Raw genomic sequence first — 19,555 nt, 5'->3', positions numbered from 1 at the left:
GGGACTCTCAAGAGTCTTCTCCAACACCACAGTTCAAAAGCATCAATTCTTCGGCGCTCAGCCTTCTTCACAGTCCAACTCTCACATCCATACATGACCACTGGAAAAACCATAGCCTTGACTAGACGAACCTTTGTTGGCAAAGTAATGTCTCTGCTTTTCAATATGCTATCTAGGTTGGTCATAACTTTCTTTCCAAGGAGTAAGCGTCTTTTAATTTCATGGCTGCAGTCACCATCTGCAATGATTTTGGAGCCCAAAAAAATAAAGTCTGACACTGTTTCCACTGTTTCCGCATCTACTTCCCATGAAGTGATGGGACCAGATGCCATGATCTTCGTTTTCCGAATGTTGAGCTTTAAGCCAACTTTTTCACTCTCCTCTTTCACCTTTATCAAGAGGCTTTTTAGTTCCTCTTCACTTTCTGCCATAAGGGTGGTGTCATCTGCGTATCTGAGGTAATTGATATTTCTCCTGGCAATCTTGATTCCAGCTTGTGCTTCTTCCAGTGCAAATATGTTAGTTAATTGTAAAACTCACTCTTGGCATCATTTTCACAAAGTTCTTTTTAGAAAGATAATCTCTCCATGCTGCAGTTGTTTTCATTGGTGGGTTGTGTTCATTTCACCGGGGTGCCTGCTCAGTTGCTTCGATCATATCTGACTTCTTGCGGCCTCATGGACTGTAGCCCACCAGGCTCTTCTGTCCATGGAATTTCTTAGGCAAGAATACTGGAGTGGGTTGCCATTTCCTTCTCCAGGGGTTCTCCCCAGCCCAGGGATTGAACCCCTGTCTCCTGTGTCTCCTGCACTTCAGGTGGATGCTTTACCACTGACTCACCAGGGAAGCCCTAGATTATTTCAACAACCCAGCTTCCGAGGATTTCCTATAAGAAACACCCAGGGGGCACCAAGTCTCTGATTTTCACCTTCTCCCCAGTCTCCTAGAAGTCCTGAGGATCGGTCAGGCCAGTCCTCAGTCCTCACGTGTCAGGCCCTTAGAACCCAGGTGTGAGCAGGCTCCAGGGGAGATGTGCGGTGCCCTCCCCGCCGCATCCCAGGCCCTTCATCCCTGGCATCCCGGGTCTCTTTATGGCCAGTGTACCTCCTCCTTGTCCTCCAGCTCCAAGACCAAAACTGGTTTTCTCCTGGGCAGTCGCGGGGAGTGTGGGGAGACCCGGACCCTGGGGGGTGGGAGGACGGGGCCCCTGGAGGGGGCAGGCCAGCGCGGGTTGGGGCCTGGGTCGCGCTGACGCTCTGGCCCCCTCTCTGTCCCTGGCCCAGCTCTCACCCGGCCCCGGCCGCACAGCGACGACTACAGCACCATGAAGAAGGTCCCCCCTCGGAAGCCCAAGCGAAGCCCCCACACCAAGCTCAGCGGTTCCTCGGAGGAGATCTCGGGCGCCCGGCCAGGGGCGGCAGGGCCCGGGGGCGCGAGGCGCAGAGCGGGCGGCCCGCAGCGCCTCCCGGGAGTCCCCGCGCCCCCCGCGCCCCCGGAGCCCGAGCCCGAGCCCGTCTACATCGAGATGCTGGGCCGCGCCGGCAGCCCCGAGCCGGCCGAGGCGGTGTACGAGGAGATGAAGTACTGGGCGCCCCCCGGGGACGCGGGCGGCCGGGGGGCGGGCGCCGGCTCGGCCTGCGCGTCGCCCCGCGGCCCCCGAGGACGGCGGCGCCGGCGGGGACGCGTGCGGCATCCCCGCGCCCTTCCCCAACCTGCTGGCGCACCGGCCCCCGCTGCTCGTGTTCCCCCCCACGCCGGCCACCTGCTCCCCCGCGTCCGACGAGTCGCCCTTGACGCCCCTGGAGGTGAAGAAGCTGCCGGTGCTGGAGACCAACCTCAAGTACCCCGTGCAGCCCGAGGGCTCCAGCCCCCTGTCCCCCCAGCACCCCAAAACCCCCAAGGGGGACGGCGACCGGCCCGCGTCCCCGGGCGTCCCCGCGCTCGCGGGGCCGCACGGAGCCTCCCCGCCCCCGACGCCCCCGCCCGCGCCCCCCGCCGCCCCGCGGCCACCCGGGCACTTCCCCTTCGCGGCCCCCGCGGAGCCCCCCAGGGTCCCCCCGAAGCCCACCTCGGCCCCCGCAGGCGCGCCCTGCAGCCCCCTCCCCAAAACCCCGTATTCCCCCGGGAAGACGGCCCGAGGGGAGCCCAGGAAGGCCACCACCACTGGCGCCCCCTCCCCGGCCCCCTACAGCCCCCCGAACTCCAGAGCTCTGGGCAGCCCCCTGGACGAGCTGGCCAGCCTGTTCAACTCCGGCAGGAGCGTGCTCCGGAGGTCTGCGGTGGGCAGGAGGATCCGCGAACCCCAGGGTGAGTCTGGAGCACTGAGCTCGCTCAGACAGGTCCAGATGTGAGGGTAGGGGTGCTGTGCAGAGGAATGCGGTGTTAAGGAATGCGCGGGGTCCCTGCAGGGTCCTTCAGAGCAGGTAGCGGCTTTAAGATCATCTTATATGCAACCGGTATGGCCAAGTAGTTAAGAATGCATCTTTCCCATTTTGCAGACACAAGTTCATGATATTAAAAACACATTGCACTAAAACCAGGCTTCAGACAGCCTGGTGAAACGATGGGCATTAGAGCAAAACTCAGCTTGAGCCACTGACTTCCCTTTGCTAACAATATCCGGATATAACTTGGAAATGGCAGTTGCCACGTGCTGTTATATTGAGATGTCCTTTTGGGGTTACCCGAACACCCTCGCCTTACTGGCCGTCTCATTTCCATTCCGTGCCTCTGGAGTGATTACTTCTCAGTTACTCCCTGACACTCAGTACCACTTGGTAGGAAGCCCAGCCCAGGAAGGCCACTGCCGGGGCCCCGTCCCCCGCCTCCTACAGCTGCACCCCCGAACTTCAGGCCTCTAGGCAGCCTCCCCGGAGGAGCTGGCCAGCCTCTTCAACTGTTGTTGCCAGTAAATGATTTGCCTTCTGGTCCCAAGGACCATTTTCACTCCATTCTGTTCTGTCTGCATCTTCTCGCGGAGCATCTCAACTACTCAGCTGTTGACAAGCCAGTCCCAGTGAGCTCAGGGCTAGACTGTGGCAGCCAGAGGCCGTGGCCTGTATCAAAAAGTATTTATTTTGTGTCCCTATAAAAGTAGAATGTAGCTATCAAAAAAAAAAAAACCTCATTAAGAATTTTTTTGTTGATCTCTTGTTAGTAGCTCACCTCATTCAGATGAGGTTGTCTTTGGGCTCAGATTCTCTTAATAACCACAAAGAACATCGTCATCTTCCAAAAAGCATCTGAAGGCTTTTATATGAAACCAAAATATTTTCTAGCGTTCTGTATTTGGGAAGTGAACTACAGTAATATAAAGCATCTTCTCTTAAAACTGTAATGGGTCCCTCGGTCATAATGCCATTATGTAGATGACAGCTAATGGCATCCTTACTTTACAGAGATGGGAGACTTCAGGGCAAGGAGGCTAAGCACCTTCCTTAAGGTCAGGCAGTAGGACCAAAAGTAGCCACTTACCTGCTCTTTCTCCTAAAGAAAATACATAGCTGCATTGGCTTTCATCATCTGATGAGGTACAAAAAACCCCCTAGAAAACCTAGGAAATGTTCTCAATAAGTGAAAAGTACGTCAAGGCTAAGAACACTTAGCAAATGGATGAATAACCTGCTCTTTGTTTACTCTTCAGACTAATAAGCTAATTGTTTAGCCATTTCTTCTTAATTATAAGTCATTAATAAAAGAAATTGTCCTTGTAAGTAGGGGATGACTTGAATTTCACAAGTCATATGTTTCATTCCAAGGAACAAAACAGACTCTAAAAGAAAAGCATTACACGAACACATTAATGTTTGCTTTGCTTTTGGAACTAAAAGTTTATTAAAGCGTCATAAGCCTCCTTTTACTATAGATGAGAGTTGGATGAATTCTTCTCGGATGTATTCAGAAAAGTGAAGTTAATGATTTTCTAGATGGGTGGCAATCCTTTGGAAATCCCTAAGTCTACTCTTGAGAGTTCCTTGGACTACAAGGAGATCCAACCAGTCCATTCTAAAGGAGATCAGTCCTGGGTGTTCTTTGGAAGGACTGATGCTAAAGCTGAAACTCCAATCCTTTGGCCACCTCATGTGAAGAGTTGACTCATTGGAAAAGACTCTGATGCTGGGAGGGATTGAGGGGAGGAGGAGAAGGGGACGACAGAGGATGAGATAGATGGCTGGATGGCATCACTGACTCGATGGACATGAGTTTGTGTGAACTCCGGGAGTTGGTGATGGACAGGGAGGCCTGGCGTGCTGCAATTCATGGGGTCGCAAAGAGTCAGGCACGACTGAGTGACTGAACTGAACTGAACTGAAATCTAGGACTCGCAGGGAGGACCACAGAGAGGTCTCCAGCCAGGGTGCCCGGATATGCTAATTATATTTCCCCGTGGTGACATTAACCAGTGCCCGCTAACATCCATCAAAACCTCAAGGACACCATCGTTAGTGCAACTCTAAAATTAGAAAGCATCTATTTTCCTCCTGTAGGCTTTTACAAAATACTCTTCACTTAGAAAAGGTTGTCTGGAGCCACTTAAGACTTTCTTACAAATGCCTGCATTGGCAGCTTCTGCCCCCAGCACAGTGGCTGTAATAACAGCTGCAGTAGAAGAGGCTTGTCCCCACGCACCAGGTGACTGGGGTCCAGCTGTGCGGCTGAGAACCCTGTGATCCCTCATGGTTCGTGACTCGGGAAATGTCCCCACGAACCCAGTGACTGGGGTCCAGCTGTGCGGCTAAGAACCCTGTGATCCCTCATGGTTCGTGACTCGGGAAATGTCCCCACACACCCAGTGACTGGGGTCCAGCTGTGCGGCTGAGAACCCTGTGATCCCTCACAGTTCGTGACTCGGGAAACTCCTGGACCACAGCACAGAACGCGTCCTCGTGGCATCTTTCAGCATGCAGGAGGGGCTTAAGAGAAGACTGGGAAGGAAAAAAAAGTCATCACACTGGAGCTAATCACCAGAGCTGCTTATATGATTATTAAGGTTTACACACTGTGATCCAGGAACCAGGAATCCATTTTCTACTAAATGAATCTCATGGCTGTTATTCATGATTTACTGAAGTCCTGGGACTTCTTTTAAGATTACAAATATTTTTCTTTACCCTCTTTATATTTAAAAATGCTCTTCTCTTCACCCGAAAGAGCTTTCTTACCAAAGAATCCAGTGGGCAGCTAATTCTGCCTCAAGGCACCTGAATTAATTACAGCCCGATTTTTGGACAGTTGTGATGTGGGGAAATTGTACCGCAAATTTGGGGAGCATTTCAGAACTTCCCCCTCGATTCTTTGGAGAGCGACCTTGAAGAGATCATGTATTAGTCGCTCAGTCGTATATGACTCTTTGCGACCCCATAAACTGTAGCCCGACAGGCTCCTCTGTCCATGGGATTCTCTAGGCAAGAATACTGGAGAGGGCTGCCATTCCCTTCTCCAGGGAATCTTCCTGAACCAGGTATCAAACCCAGGCCTCCCAGATGTAGGTAGATTCTTTACCGTCTGAGCCACCTCAGTCCAGTTCAGTCGCTCAGTCGTGTCCGACTCTTTGCATCCCATGGACTGCAGCGCGCCAGGCCTCCCTGTCCATCGCCAACTCCCGGTTTACTCAAACTCAGATCCATTGAGCTGGTGATGCCATCCAACCATCTCATCCTCTGTCGTCCCTTTCTCCTCCTGCCTTCGATCTTTTCAAGTATCAGGGTCTTTTCCAGTGAGTCAGGTCTTCACATCAGGTGGCCAAAGGATTGGAGTTTCAGCTTCAACATCAGTCCTTCCAAGGAGTATTGAGGACTGATTTCCTTTAGGATGGACTGGCTGAATCTCCTTACAGTCCAAGGAACTCTCAAGAGTCTTCTCCAACACCACAGTTCAAAAGTATCAATTCTTTGGCGCTCAGCTTTCTTCACAGTCCAACTCTCACATCAGTACATGACTACTGGAAAAACCATAGCCTTGACTAGACGGACCTTTGTTGATAAAATAATGTCTCTCCACAAATAGTCGAGTGTTGACAGTTCCTTGCTTTGGACTTGAGAAAAGGCATTCAGAGGATTCGCTCCAAACTACTTTTGGCACTGATTAACACGTAGGGAATGGTGAGTCGTGGATAGCAAACAAGGTCCTGTGGTGTTTAATTATACTCCGTTGCTACTCTGTAGACCTAAATATGGGATTTCATAACTATCGTATTCCTATAGACTCCTGGATATTCAACTGGAGGAACACAAAGTCACAGAAGCTCTTGAGTCCAGAATGCAGGTGGACAAAATGTGATTGTCCAGGTGACGGCCGTGGCGACAGCTTGGCAGGAGGTGTCTTAGCTGCTGTGGTTGCAGGGGCTACTGTGCTCCAGGCATGGTTTTAATAACCTGTTTAGTTCTCACAAGACTAAACAGTGTCTGCTGTGGTGTCCCCATTCTACAGATGGGAAAACTAAGGCATAGAGATTAAACTTGCTCCCACTTTGAGAGACACAGCCTGACTTAAATGCAGTGATTCTGGCTCTAGAGGCGACTGTCTCAGTTACCTACACCGTGAGGCCCAGAACTGCAGGGAATTAAAATAAAATAGAGAGTAAGGCTTTAAAAAGCACTATTTACTCACCCAAGGTGCAACAAGTAAGAGTCTTACAGTTTGGATAAGAAAACTGCTTCATAAAATTCCAAACATGTACTTTACAGCTCAGGGATACATACAACTGCAGAATGTGTTCTGGGGGCCGCTGGGCCTTAGAATGAAGAACAACCACGTGTTTAATTGTCTGTCCTTTCTGTTGATCCCATTCATTCACAAGGTGTTTTTCTTCTGATGCCATATTATGGTTAATATTATTATGCTAATTTTTTTTATAGCTGCTTAGTTTCAAAAATTATGAGACGGAGTTCACATGCAGAGTGGATACCATTTGCTTCTTGGGGCCACGAGGGTGCGCCATTGCTCCAAACGGTTCCTTCCATGGCTGGTTGTTTATCTAGAATGTGAAATAAAATGAGCATGTTTTCTGTGTCCATTGAAAAAGAGCAGGATGATCAGGCATTAACAAAAATGCAGTACGCCTCAGAAACCTGGGGAAGAAAGTGGAGGAGTCTGATTTGCAGAATATGTAAAAAAAAAAATTATTTTGTGACTTTCTGATACTGTGCATCTTTAGTTTACATAATATAAATAGGTAGTTAAAAATTATATTGACAACAAAGAAACATAGAGACAATATTTCTTTGCATGTATTAGGTGTTTAGTAAATACATTTGATGAAAACCTACCTTTAAAAAAGCAGTTTGACATATAAATATATTTGATAAATCTGGCCCTGGGGCATTTTTACAAATCAGAACCACTGCAGCCAAATGGAAATTACTCTTAATTTCAAATATTTTATTTCATTGCATAAATACTCCAAGTAAGGATATTTTGAGTTTTGACTTCTCTGGTGGCTCAGATGGTAAAAGAAACCTTCTACAATGCAGGAGACCCAGGTTTGATCCCTGGGTCGGGAAGATCCCTTGGAGAAGGGAATGGCAACCCACTCTAGTGTTCTTGCCTGAAGAGTCCCACAGGTCACAAAGAGTTGGACACAACTGAGTAATACTTTCATTATATAAATGAAATTTTTACAGTGTAATGCTTGATTCCATAAGACCATTTATTTTTTAAAGAATTATTTTCAAAGTTGGCTTTATGGAAAATTTCAAACACATACAAAAGTACAGCGGATTAATGAACTATCTCTGTGACCAATCTTAGCTCATCTCCAGCTTCCTCCACCATCACTCAATTATGTGGAAATATGTCCCAATGTCAGAGCAATTTACTGATAAATATTTGTATAAATTTCGTTAGGGAAGTCCTTTGGAAAAAAAATAAAAGATTTATTCTTAAGTCACTTTAATAAGTACAGACCTGTCGATCCGTTTGAACATCTTAGACTTGATTAACTAACATCATCTTGCTGCTCAAGACAGAAGCTACCCCTAAGGTGCTGGAGCATCATTTTTTCATGATGCAGCTGAAATAATTCTCAGGAGTCAGCTTTCCAACAGAAATCGCTGGCCTTCGAGAACTTCCACAGGGTCTGTGAGCACAGCCCCCTACATGGACAGCTGTGCGGATAACTTTTCTACAGTGACAGCCTCAAGGGGTGAATTTCTAAATGTCATGTCCAAACAGAGCTAAGCATGAAAGATCAATCTCTCAAGTATGTATTACAACTGCATCTTTTCAAAGAAATTGTTTTGTTTGGGGCCCGGCTGGGTCTTCATGGCTGTGCGCGCTTCTCTCGTTGGGGCCAGCGGGGACCACACTCCAGCTGTGGTGGTTTCTCTTGTTACGGAACTCGGGCTTCCGTAGTTGCGGTGTGTGGGCTCGGTCACTGCAGCTTCCAGACTCTGGAGCACAGGCTCTGTAGTTTTGGCACATGGACTTAGCTACCCAAGGAGCGTGTGGGGATCTTCCCAGGCCAGAGATCGACCCCGTCTCCTCCGTCGGCAGGTTGGATTCTTGACCACTGAGCCACCAGCGAAGCCCCCATTGCCTCCTCAATCAGTACTGAGTGAGATTTTGAAGCTTCTCTGCCAAATTAAGCACAATTACTTATGCGTTGTTTGGTAACAAGAAGATGCTTTAAAATCGCTGAAATATCACAGAATTACAGGCGGAAACCTGTGACCTGTGCTCAAGGGCAGCGTTGGTAAACTGCCGTTCTCTGCTCCTGGTGTTTGCGGCAGACGTTTCGACACTTGTCTTCTGTTTCACCTCCGACGCCTTGTGATGAGATGGCAGCATAAGACATCCACCCTCCTGTGCAGGTCTCAGCATCCCATGGTGGGATGCAGGGCTCGGCATCCCCGAGGCGTCTTGCCTATATGCAGGCTCTTCTAGCTGTGTGTCCTGTGCTGAGCTGTTAATCTCTCTCACTCTCCAGCTGCTTTGCTTTCTCTGTGTGGTGATTTATTTGTGGAGGGTGGTGGCCTGAGGCTTCGTGAGTGTTAGAAAGGGCGTGGACGGAGCAAGCACATACTTTACGGATGTGTAGTCAAGGGCACTCTGGCCGCCCTCCCGTGAAAGGAAGGCATCCCTCTGCCTTCTGGAACCATTTTAAATCAGCCCCAAGTTTCCCTCGTTTTTCCAAACGAAGAAGTCCTCGGGGAAGGCAAGCTTAGCATCTCTAGCAAAGCGAGTCCTTCGCTCGTCGCTGGGTGGATATATGGGAAGGATGAGAGCTCGCATGTGGCTGCCCCGGCCGGGTCGGCGAACCCGAGCTTTGACACACGCGTGGGGCCCTGTGTGAGCAGACGATGTCCTGCACAGCTCCTGGCCGCAGCACAGCGCAGGCGTCTCTGTGTTTGGGACTTGCAGCCGGATGCTGCAGTGTTCCTCATTCCCCGGATGCCCAGCTAAAGTAATCCTTAGTCTGTCTCCCCTTGCAGATGAGCTTTCAACCGGAATACACGGATCCATAGCCAGGCATACCTACGTTAAGAGCACAGGGCTCTTTGTCTTCCGTGTTAATTGGACATTTTTTTTTAAGTGCCTAATATTTGTTGTGAACGCTGTGACATTTCTCTCCCTGTTTACAGCACCTCCTCTCTCTCAATGCCCGAGAACTGTTTCACTCAGGGAAGTTGTGCAACCAGGGCCCTGTACCCAGGACTTGCATTAACTTGTAGAGCTAACTCCCTTGTAGTCATCCACCAGGCATTCACTTGATGCAAGCCCAGGGCTTGCCCCCGGGAATCCAGAGAGGAGAGAGAGAGCTCTGGGTGCCCTGCCCTCTCCAGACAGGGCGGGCGGCAGATGGGTCCGCCCCATTTCAAGGTGAGGTTCTACCTGGGGGGCATAGACCCCCCCACCGTGGGTCTGTGACTGAGCCCCACGTGGCCTGTGAACCCCAGCAGTGTGCTCGGGCCTTGTTTGGGGAGAGGTTGACCAGACTTCATCACGGAGCATTGATGATCAGGGCACAGGAGGGGGCACAGCTGGCGGCCCCAGAGCAGGAGCTCATTGCTGCGGTAGTGTCTCAGAGAGCCTCCCGCCAGGGCTGACCTGCGAGCAGGACGCCTGATGGGCGATGATGGGGGCAGGAGGCGGGGGGCTGGGACTTCTCCAGGTGGGTACAGAAAGAGGGGAGCAGGTGGGGCAGCAAGAGGAGCCCGTGTGTGGGGAGCCCTGTCTCCAAACATGAGTTCAGGATACCTGGTCCTGTTAGCATGCGGCCAACGAGCCTTGAAAGGCTTCCCTGGTGGCTCAGTGGGGAAGAATCTGCCTGCCAGTGCAGGAGACCCAGGTTCCATCCCTGGGTCAGGAAGATTCCCCTGGAGAAGGGAATGGCTACCCACTCCAGGATTGTTGCCTGGAGAATCCTATGGACAGAGGAGCCTGTCGGGCTGCAGTCCATGGGGTCGCAAAGGGTCAGACACGACCGAGTGACTAAACAATGACAATGTTCCTTCAGCATAAGCTTCTCGACAGAGGCCCTTTCTGCCCTCTCGTCCCACAGTCTGCCCTCCGCAATGTCAGGGACCCACAACACCCAGGTGAACCAGAATAATTCCTCTGGTTCAGAAGGATTGTTTCCTGGCTTTCTGTCTGCTTTGTCTCTGCCTCTGTAAGGCTCTGCTTGGGAACAGCTCCTAATTACAGGTGAGCAGTCACTCACAGCAGTTGCTTTCACTTGCAAGACGCTCACCCAGCATCTTGCCTTGAGGAAGTGCTCGACTGCAGGCCAAGTGTCGGTCCTGGGAGTGCGGCATCTCGGATGCCTGCTCAGGACTGGCCGCACGGTAAAGCCACAGGGACCTCCCCCGTGTCCCAGGGGCCACGCTGAGGGCTGCTCAGATGGTCAGCAGTGATTTGCAAGACAGCACGATCCAGGGCAGGAGAAAGGCGTGCATGCATGCTCAGTCGCTCAGTCATGTCCAACTCTTTGTGACCCCATGGACGGAACCCCCCAGGCTCTTCCGTCCCTGGAATTCTCCAAGCAAGAATATTGGAGTGGGTTGCCACGCCCTCCTCTAGCTGATCTTCCCAAATGAGGAATTGAACCCCTGTCTCTAGTGTATCCCGCACTGGCAGGATTCCCAGGAAGCCCAGGAGAAAGGCACACAGCCCAAAAAAGCCCACTTCATCTGTCTCTACAGCAACTATTTATTTCCTAGATTATGTGGCTATAGAAACAGATATAGCTACAGATATAGATATTCAGACATATCTATATAGAGATATAGATACTGTAATGGCAAAATTAGAAGCACGGCTGAAAACAACAAAAAAAAATGAGCATCAGCCCCATACTCAGATCCCTCAATAAATATTTGTTGGGAGAATCTTAAACTCAAAGGCCTCCTGAGCTTGCTACTTCCTCTGGACGTGGCTGCTTCATTCTTCTCTGAAACCCAGGCATCAAACCAAGCAGGGAGTTGTGACAATTAAATATTTAGATCAACCTGATCAAAAAGTTACCCGGCGAATGGTGTGAAACTCTCCTGGGAAATTTCCTTCACGGCTTGGCTGTGAATCTACAGCCGCCAGCATGCCGTCAGACCAGAGATAGGCAGCGTGCATAAATAGTTCATCATTTCTGAGACAGCCGGAGGACGCAGAGGAGTCATCCCAGTTGGACTGTTCTCAGTGCACTATCCAGGGGGAGGAGATCTTTTGTACCTGGAATTCTGGGGGAAAAAAATTCAGTCTTTTCAGAAGTGGATTATCTTTCATAAGCAGTACATATTTTTCATACCATCAACCCATTAAGGCAAGCAGCCATTGTGTGTGGGAGGGGGTGGTCTCTAGACTAGATTTCGAATTAAACTCCCACTGGGGGCTCCTAGGAGAAACCCGGTGCTTTATCCTCTAAGCCACTCAGCGACTCTCCCATAGCTAGTTAATGAAGACCTTCCTGGCTATCTGCATCTCATTATTGCCACAGAATACAGTCCCGGGGTGTTCTTCCTGTTGTGAAGAAATGCTTAGAAGCTACAGGGTGCGTGGACGTTTTCCTGAAGATGACCTGGATCACCGCTGTGTTCTCTCTCTCTCCTTAAGCGTATTGGAAGAGAATAACCCATTTCTCAACTACCTAAGAGTGTTTAGGGCCTTTATGCCGACCTGAATCATTTTTGTGATTAATTCTCAGATTAACCTAGAAACTTCCACACCACCTGAGAGCTCGCTACATTCAGCATCATTTGCGCCAGCCCTGCACCCTGTGAGTCAGCAGCCACCTCACACCTGCTGTGTGTGAAGCTTCTTGGGCCTTTTGCTGCCCTGGTTTTCACGTCTCCCTTTTTCCAATTTCTTCTTGAAGTCTGTAATGCTCGTCCTTAGACGTAGTACACTGGCAGTTACTGGGCGTTGCAATTTTACATGCAGCTGATACATGTTAATTGTAAGAAACCGACCAGTGACAATCTCACTTTCCTCCCCACACATATGACTCAGTCTTAAAATATGCAGGAACCAAACCACGGCTGTGAGAGTTGGACTATAAAGAAAGCTGAGTGCTGAAGAACTGCTACTTTTGAACTGTGGTGTTGGAGAAGACTCTTGAGCGTCCCTTGGACTGCAAGGAGATCCAACCAGTCAGTCCTAAAGGAGATCAGTCCGGAATATTCATTGGAAGGACTGATGCTGAGGCTGAAACTCCAATCCTTTGGCCACCTGATGCGAAGAGCTGACTCATTGGAAAAGACCCTGAGCTGGGAAAGATTGAGGGCAGGAGGAGAAGGGGACAACAGAGGATGAGATGGTTGGATGGCATCACCGATTCAATAAACATGAGTTTACTGAAACTGGTGATGGAATTGGTGATGGACAGGGAGGCTTGGTGTGCTGCAGTCCACGGGGTCACAAAAAGTCAGACACGACTGAGCGACTGAACTGAACCACGGCAGATGTGAGCTAGATCTGAGCTGACACACGTTTACAGTGGAACACTCAGGGTACGATACCTGCAAATGTGTGCATCACCCAAAGTCCTGCAGAACCTGCAAAAGAGTTTCTTCACACCCCAGACTCTGGCTCAAAATCAAACACACTCTTCCCCAAAAATGTCCACTTTAAAGAACGGAGGGACTGGCGTGTACACTGTGGGCGCAGCAGGGTGATTCCCAAGCAGATCGGCGTGTTTTCCATCTTGGTTTTATTATTCTCTTTGGAAATGGAAAGACCCAGGAAGGAGTAAGTAGGAGACAGAGGACTTGGACAGAGCGGCGGGTGGACACTGCCCCTATGCAGGTGTGTCCATGTTACTGAAACACAAACCAAAGCTCAAAGCCCTTAAATCACTCCTGAAGTCACGTCTGCTTGTTGGAGTTAGTTCCAGTTCCCAGGTGAGCTCACCTGGATGGGGTCAGGCTGGTTTAGGAGCAGAAAGGGGCACACACCAAGCACAGAAGATCAAAGCACGCCAACTTCCCAGGTGGCTCATCAGTAAAGAGCCTGCCTGCCAGTGCAGGAGAGCCGATTCCAGTCCCTTAGGTCAGGAAGACCCCCTGGAGGGGGAAATGACGTGCTCTCCAGGATTCTTACCTGGAGAATTCCCTGGACAGAGGAGCCTGGCGGGCTGCAGTCCATGTGGTCGCTGAAGAGTCGGACACGACTGAGCAACTAACCAACCAGCCTGGCAATACTTTTCACAGTTCACATATCTGTTTTCAAATAAATAACCAGTGCCCAGCAATAGATTCTGTAGAGCTAAAGAGTTTTTTGTTTTTGTTTATTTTCATGAGAATTGTATTGAGTTTATTTTGTCTTTTGATATCTGTTGTTTACTCACTAAGTCGTGTCCAGCTCTTGCAACCCTATGAACTGCAGCACGCCAGGCTTCCCTATCCTTCACTGGCTCCCAGAGTTTACTCAAACTCACATCCATTGAGTCACTGATGCCATCCAGCCATCTCATCCTCTGTCGTCCCCTTCTCCTCCTGCCCTCAATCTTTCCCAGCATCAGGGTCTTTTCCAATAGTCAGTTGTTCGCATCATGTGGCCTAAGTACTGGGGTTTCAGCTTCAGCATCAGTCCTTCCTGTGAATATTCAGAGTTGATTTCCTTTAGGATGGACTGGTTGGATCTTGCTGTCCTCGGTATTTAACCACCTTTATATATAGCTCGTGATGGAATCTCTCTTGGAGTTTTAATAGAAAATTGTGCTCAGAACTACTTCGGTCCTTAAGAACAATGTAATCCTTTGCTCCATCTCAGACACCAGCTTGTGCTCCTGTTGTAAGATGCTTTCTAGTGCCTTCTGGCCACCCCCTGCCCCACCGTGTGAGCCTTAGCACAACCAGAGATGCGACTGAATCATTTACATGTCAAATGAGACAGTCAGACTCCAGTTGCTGGCATTCATTTCACTGATGTAGTCACAGCTGAGAGGGGAATCTCTATTCCCTTACTCAGCCTGGAAATCTCGTCTAATTTCTGCAGCTGGGACAGCCACGCGGGGCAAAGGCACTGGGCTTCTGTATGGTGATGGGGGATTATACAAATGTCTCTTTAATCTGATGCTCATTAGACAGCCCACTGATGTGGTCCAGCTGCTAACCAGAAAGCGTTTCCATTGCTGCAGGGGTGGAATCCATCACTGGGACCCTTTGTAATGACTTTAGGGAAAAGGTTCCATTTTCCAGATAATACAACCAATCTGTGACGTCGCCCCTGAGACACGTAGTTCTTTTCAGGATTGAAAACATCAGAGGTTAACTTCAAGCAAAACCATTTGATGAGCAGCCACGTTTTGTGTTGCTGTCTGCTACTCGCGTCAAGTTTTCAAAGAGGGTTGGGGGGACAAATCATAAATAAAAGGGACAGGCTTCATTCATTCATTTGAAATATGCATTGAGGATGCGTTTTGTACAGAGTATTGTCCTAAGCCATATGAGTTTAAAAGTAAAATATGGAATCGGCTCGCAAGCAGCTCACAAGGTCCCTGGACAGCGAGAAACGTTGTCGGTGAAGACACTGTTTGGGTTTCTCAAACAGCTTACCCCTAATGCTTGAGAAATGCTGCATTTTTATTCGATTCATTCTACTCTCTTTGACTGTTCAATGCTTATCATGACGCACTAAATTGATTTTTTTCAACCCATACATATGTCCTTTGAAACCGATCCAAATGAAGGTAGGATTCCTTTGGAGGAAAGGGGGGTGGATGAGGCCAAAGCAGCTAGAGAAAGAGGGGGTACCCTACTTCAGGCTGAGACTGGGGCATCTTACAACCCTAAGGAGGAGGGCTTATCCAGGGGCGTGATGGCATCACCACGTAATGCTTGGAGGAGCTGCAGCAGGGGTGCCAAAAGGCTTCTTCTGTGTTCATTTCTGTGTAAACATACAGCTTCAAAGTGACGGTGAGAGATGCCGGGTGCTGGGCATACAAGGAGGGGGCCCCACCTCCTGACTGGCTCCGAGGGGCTTTCTCCTGATTGTTCCAGGGGAAATGAGGGCCACTGGCGACCGGCTCAGCCTGCCCCTGCAGAGTCCCCGTGACTCATCCTTCCTGAGTGACAGCTCGGGGACCTTCAGTCCCAGGCCTGGAGGCTCGGGAGGCACGCAGAGTCAGGGAGGCTGGCCAGCCCCCCTCCATAAAGGATGCAGCCACAGGAGCCATCAGAGAGACTGGCCACGTGGCTTGAGGAGACTTGTGACAAGACTTTTAAGTCTGTGTAGATATTTTTAATCTGTTATGTAAGGCCTCAGAGCTGCTGGGCAGCAGCCACTGGTGTGGGCAGTGGGGCTGATCCACACACGTGCACGGCACCTCCAGGCTGTGAAACTGTGGGCACACATCTGTAGCAGGGGGACTGCTGCCATCCTGAGCCCCCCAGGGCTCCCAAGTGCACACCCCCCAGCTCCTGGGACTTCCCACCCCAGGCCTGCATCCCTGAAATGCAGACTCAGGCAGAGGCTCAAGGTGCATGGCTTCTGCCTGTTCCCACTGGCCCTGATCTGTGCCCTTGGGGCCCTTTAATAGCTTGTGTGTGTGTGTGTCATTCAGCCGTGTCTGACGCTCTGTGACCCCATGGACTATAGCCTGCCAGGCTCCTCTGTCCATGGGATTCTCCAGACAAGAATACTGGAGTGGGTTGCCATTTCCTTCTCCAGGGGATCTTCCCAACCCAGGGATCGAACCCAGGTCTCCTGCATCGCAGGAAGATTCTTTACTGATTATGCCAATAGAGAAGTCCCTTTAAATACCTTGGGTGGATAAATTTCATAATTAGTTCTGAACGAGGATTTTGAAAAGATTCAACATATACCACTGCTGTTTGGGTTTTCACTTGCATTGATTTCATTGGCTCTCTGACTCAGGTGGAACCACACCAGTGAGGTGAACGCCAAAAATGAGAGTTTGACCGTCTCGTATGACGTTTAAGTGATTCAGCCATACGTCCGGTTGTGCCGAGGTTCACGTGGTGGGGCGGGGGCTGGCCAGAAGACACTAGAAAACGGACATGAGCATTCTTCTGACGTCCCTGATGTGGAACAAACGTAGATTATATTTTTCTCGAGGACTGAAGTAAAGAATGTGAACAGTGTTAGTGGCTCAGTCATGTCTAATTCTTTCCAACCCCCTGGGCTGTAGCCCACCAGGCTCCTCTGTCCATGGGATTCTCCAGGCAAGGATACTGCAGTAGGTTGCCATTCCCTTCTCCAGGGGCTCTTCCCAACCCAAGGATTGAACTTGGGTCTCCTGCCTTGCAGGCAGATTCTCTACCGTCTAAGCCACCAGGGAAGCTAGGTGAAGAACCAAATAGTTATTCTTAAAGCAATTTATCTCTTAGAAATCCAAGTGAGGCTCTATTATGAGCCGTATATAAAGTTGGTTAAATACCAAGAGACAAAATAGAGTCAATACAGTTCTCATGGAAATGAAAACATAAGTAAATAAGCGGTTCTTCATCGGAAGGGGTCTGCTGACCCTGGGCCTCGGTGGTTCTCCTGGGAAAGGATGTGGGAGCTGAAGATGGAGCTGTCCCGGGGGCAGTCTCCTCTTTTTTTCCAGTGGTGTTATTGGCCTCCCATCACTGTGACACCATGCACATGTCACGAATACTGAGCACTCCCAGGAGAAGAGCAGGAATAACCCCCCTCTGCCTTTGGTTCTGGAGCGAGCACACACAGCGGGGGGCACGCACTGCCCACCCCCGGCAGCTGCGCAGGTGCGGTGTTCTCGACCTCCTGGGTTTGCATCACCACCTGGCGCTGAGGAAGTGTAGAAACACTGGGTATGCAAATGCCCGTGTGACCTCTGAGGTTAGACGCTTTAGGAATGGGTCTCCAGGCCAGGCCAGCTTGTTTAAATGTTACATATTCAGCTACTTACGGGCTTCCCATGTGGCTCAGTCGTAAAGAACCTGCCTGCCAATGCAGGAGACTCAGGGTCAACCCCTGAGTCGGAAAGATTCCCTAGAGAAGAGAATGGCTACCCACTTCAGTATTCTTGCCTGGGAAATCCCATGGACAAGGGAGCCTGGTGGGCTACAGTCCCTGGGGTCAAAAAGAGTTGGACATGACTGAGCGACCAAACAACAGCAACGCTCGCTACTTACAGGGAAGACGAGCTCCAAGGAACGGAATAGTGGCCAGGCCTCTTCTAGTTATGGCGCGGACAGAGGAGATGGACCCAAAAAGAGCCAGCTGGTCAACCTGGAAAGAAAACTGGCACCACATAAATTTCTGTGCCTTTTTGGGTTCTGCAAACCTTATTTATACTGACAGTCATTTTTTAGCTTTACTATGGGTACATTCTTGCCCTGCTCAGCACATATGTTGTTGAAGATATCACTCTGCTTCCTGCTTCGGTTGGTGTTTTTAGCACAAACCATCTCCCCAAGACTTGGCAGGGGAGTGGGTGGCGGGAGCTGGCAGGGGCAGGCAGGGTGGCCAAGGAAGCCCTTTCTTTCCACTCAACTTAACCCCGAGCATGAGCCTTGATGGCACTTTCTGCTGCAGAAGAATGGTCAGCACCGAGTTCAAGAGCAGTTTTGATCTACTCAAGGGTGGTGGTTTCATAAGGGAGTGCCAGGGCCGACTCTGGCCTCTCAGGGTATAAGCAGGTCTGGTAGTTCCGTTTGCTCAAGCTGCCCATCCTCGTCCTCGTCCATCCCAGTGTTGTGTTTTTCTGCTTCCTGAGTAATCAGCTCCTGTAGAGATATGACCGTGCGTGCAATGTGCCTGCTGCATGACCCATCGCACGGACCTCACGTGGTCCCCCTTCCCCATCACAGCAGACACGGACACTGTCTCTTGACTCACTCCTGTGTCTTAGCAAAGTGGTGATTAAGTCTGATCCTGGGGCTGAGGGTCATTTAGAAGCATGCCACTGAAGACACACCCCTGCAGCGTGTGTCCTCCTGATGGCATCTCCCTGAAAACGTGCCCTCTGCTCACACGTGACGTCTCCTTATGTAGACCTACGTGGGAAATCTCTCTTCGTGTTTGAGTTTAGGACCAGCCACTGGGTCTGGGTGAATCCCGACACTTGGCATTTGTCTTTCTCTGAGACAAGATGCCAAATGTCTGGATTATACTATCATGGGCAAGAAAACAGTCTAATTCACATCCTAGAAGCCTGTTATGGAAGAGGGCAGGGGGGACTGCGGAGTGATTTCTGGGTCCCTATGTGTGCCTTTTACTCGTGTGCAATAACGTAAGACTTCAGGCGTTGTTCCTTGAAACACAAAGTACTGAATCAAGTTAGTCTCTCAGTTGTGTCCAAGCCTCTGTCCCCGCATGAGCTGTAGTCTGCCAGGCTCCTCCGTCCATGCGATTCTCCAGGCTAGAATACTGGAGTGGGTTGCCATTCCCTTCTCCGGGGAATCTTCTGGATCCAGGAATCAAACCTGGGTCTTCTGCATTGCAGGTGGACTCTCTGCCATCTGAGCCACCAGGGAAGCCCCCTAAAGTAGTGAAGAGATTTGGTTTAACACAAGCCGGAGGCTGATTTGGGGTCTGAGGGGCCCTGCTTACCTGCCGTGACACATCGTCCACGGTGCCCATCGGCAGAGACTGCGAGCCGCGACTTCTGAATTCCAGAACCGAGAGCCTGAGAAGCAGTGGGTTCATGCCTGGCTCCCTCTCAGCCTGCGTGCTTTTCCTTAGCGCCAGATAGGATAAAAACAAACGCATTCTTGCATGCAGTAGCCTTTGTGCAGAGGAATTTTCCTATAGAGTTGCAAAATGAACGATAGCCAGCATAAGTAATGAGTCTCAAATGTATTCTCACATTTTTTATGCCTTACAGAGCGCACTCTGCATTAAATCCAACAGCTGTAATTTGTTGTGCTCTTGCGTTACTGCAACCTGGATTGTAGTCTCATCCGTTTCCAACACACACCCTAAAACTACCTCAAGTTCAGGTACCTAAGAGAGAAGCCATGTGTTGAGCGGTCTTCTTAAAGACAGCCTCCCTCGCTCAGCCCCTCCTCGTCCCCCTGACCTTTCTTCGGCATTTGGTACCATCAGCCCCCGCCCCGCCAGCTGCCCCGCCCCCGCCCGTGTGCTCCCCCCCCCCGGCCGCGAGTCTCCAGCAGTCCGTTTGTATCCATCGCCACGA

The 19,555-nt window shown here is 50.3% G+C and overlaps 1 protein-coding gene across 1 annotated transcript in view; it reads left to right on the top strand.

Annotated features, from left to right (window-relative positions):
- Positions 1 to 19,555, top strand: part of MYO16 (myosin XVI) — a 390,818-nt gene that overhangs the window by 331,121 nt on the left and 40,142 nt on the right. Inside the window, 2 exon segments of the mRNA XM_070380864.1 lie at positions 1,284 to 1,626; positions 1,628 to 2,307. Of these exon segments, the coding sequence (XP_070236965.1) occupies positions 1,284 to 1,626; positions 1,628 to 2,307 (1,023 nt within the window).

This window comes from Bos mutus, chromosome 12, assembly GCF_027580195.1.
Source record: "Bos mutus isolate GX-2022 chromosome 12, NWIPB_WYAK_1.1, whole genome shotgun sequence".
Taxonomy (NCBI): Eukaryota; Metazoa; Chordata; class Mammalia; order Artiodactyla; family Bovidae; genus Bos; species Bos mutus.
Note: the sequence above shows the minus strand (reverse complement) of the source record. Positions and strands in the feature narration are given on the sequence as shown.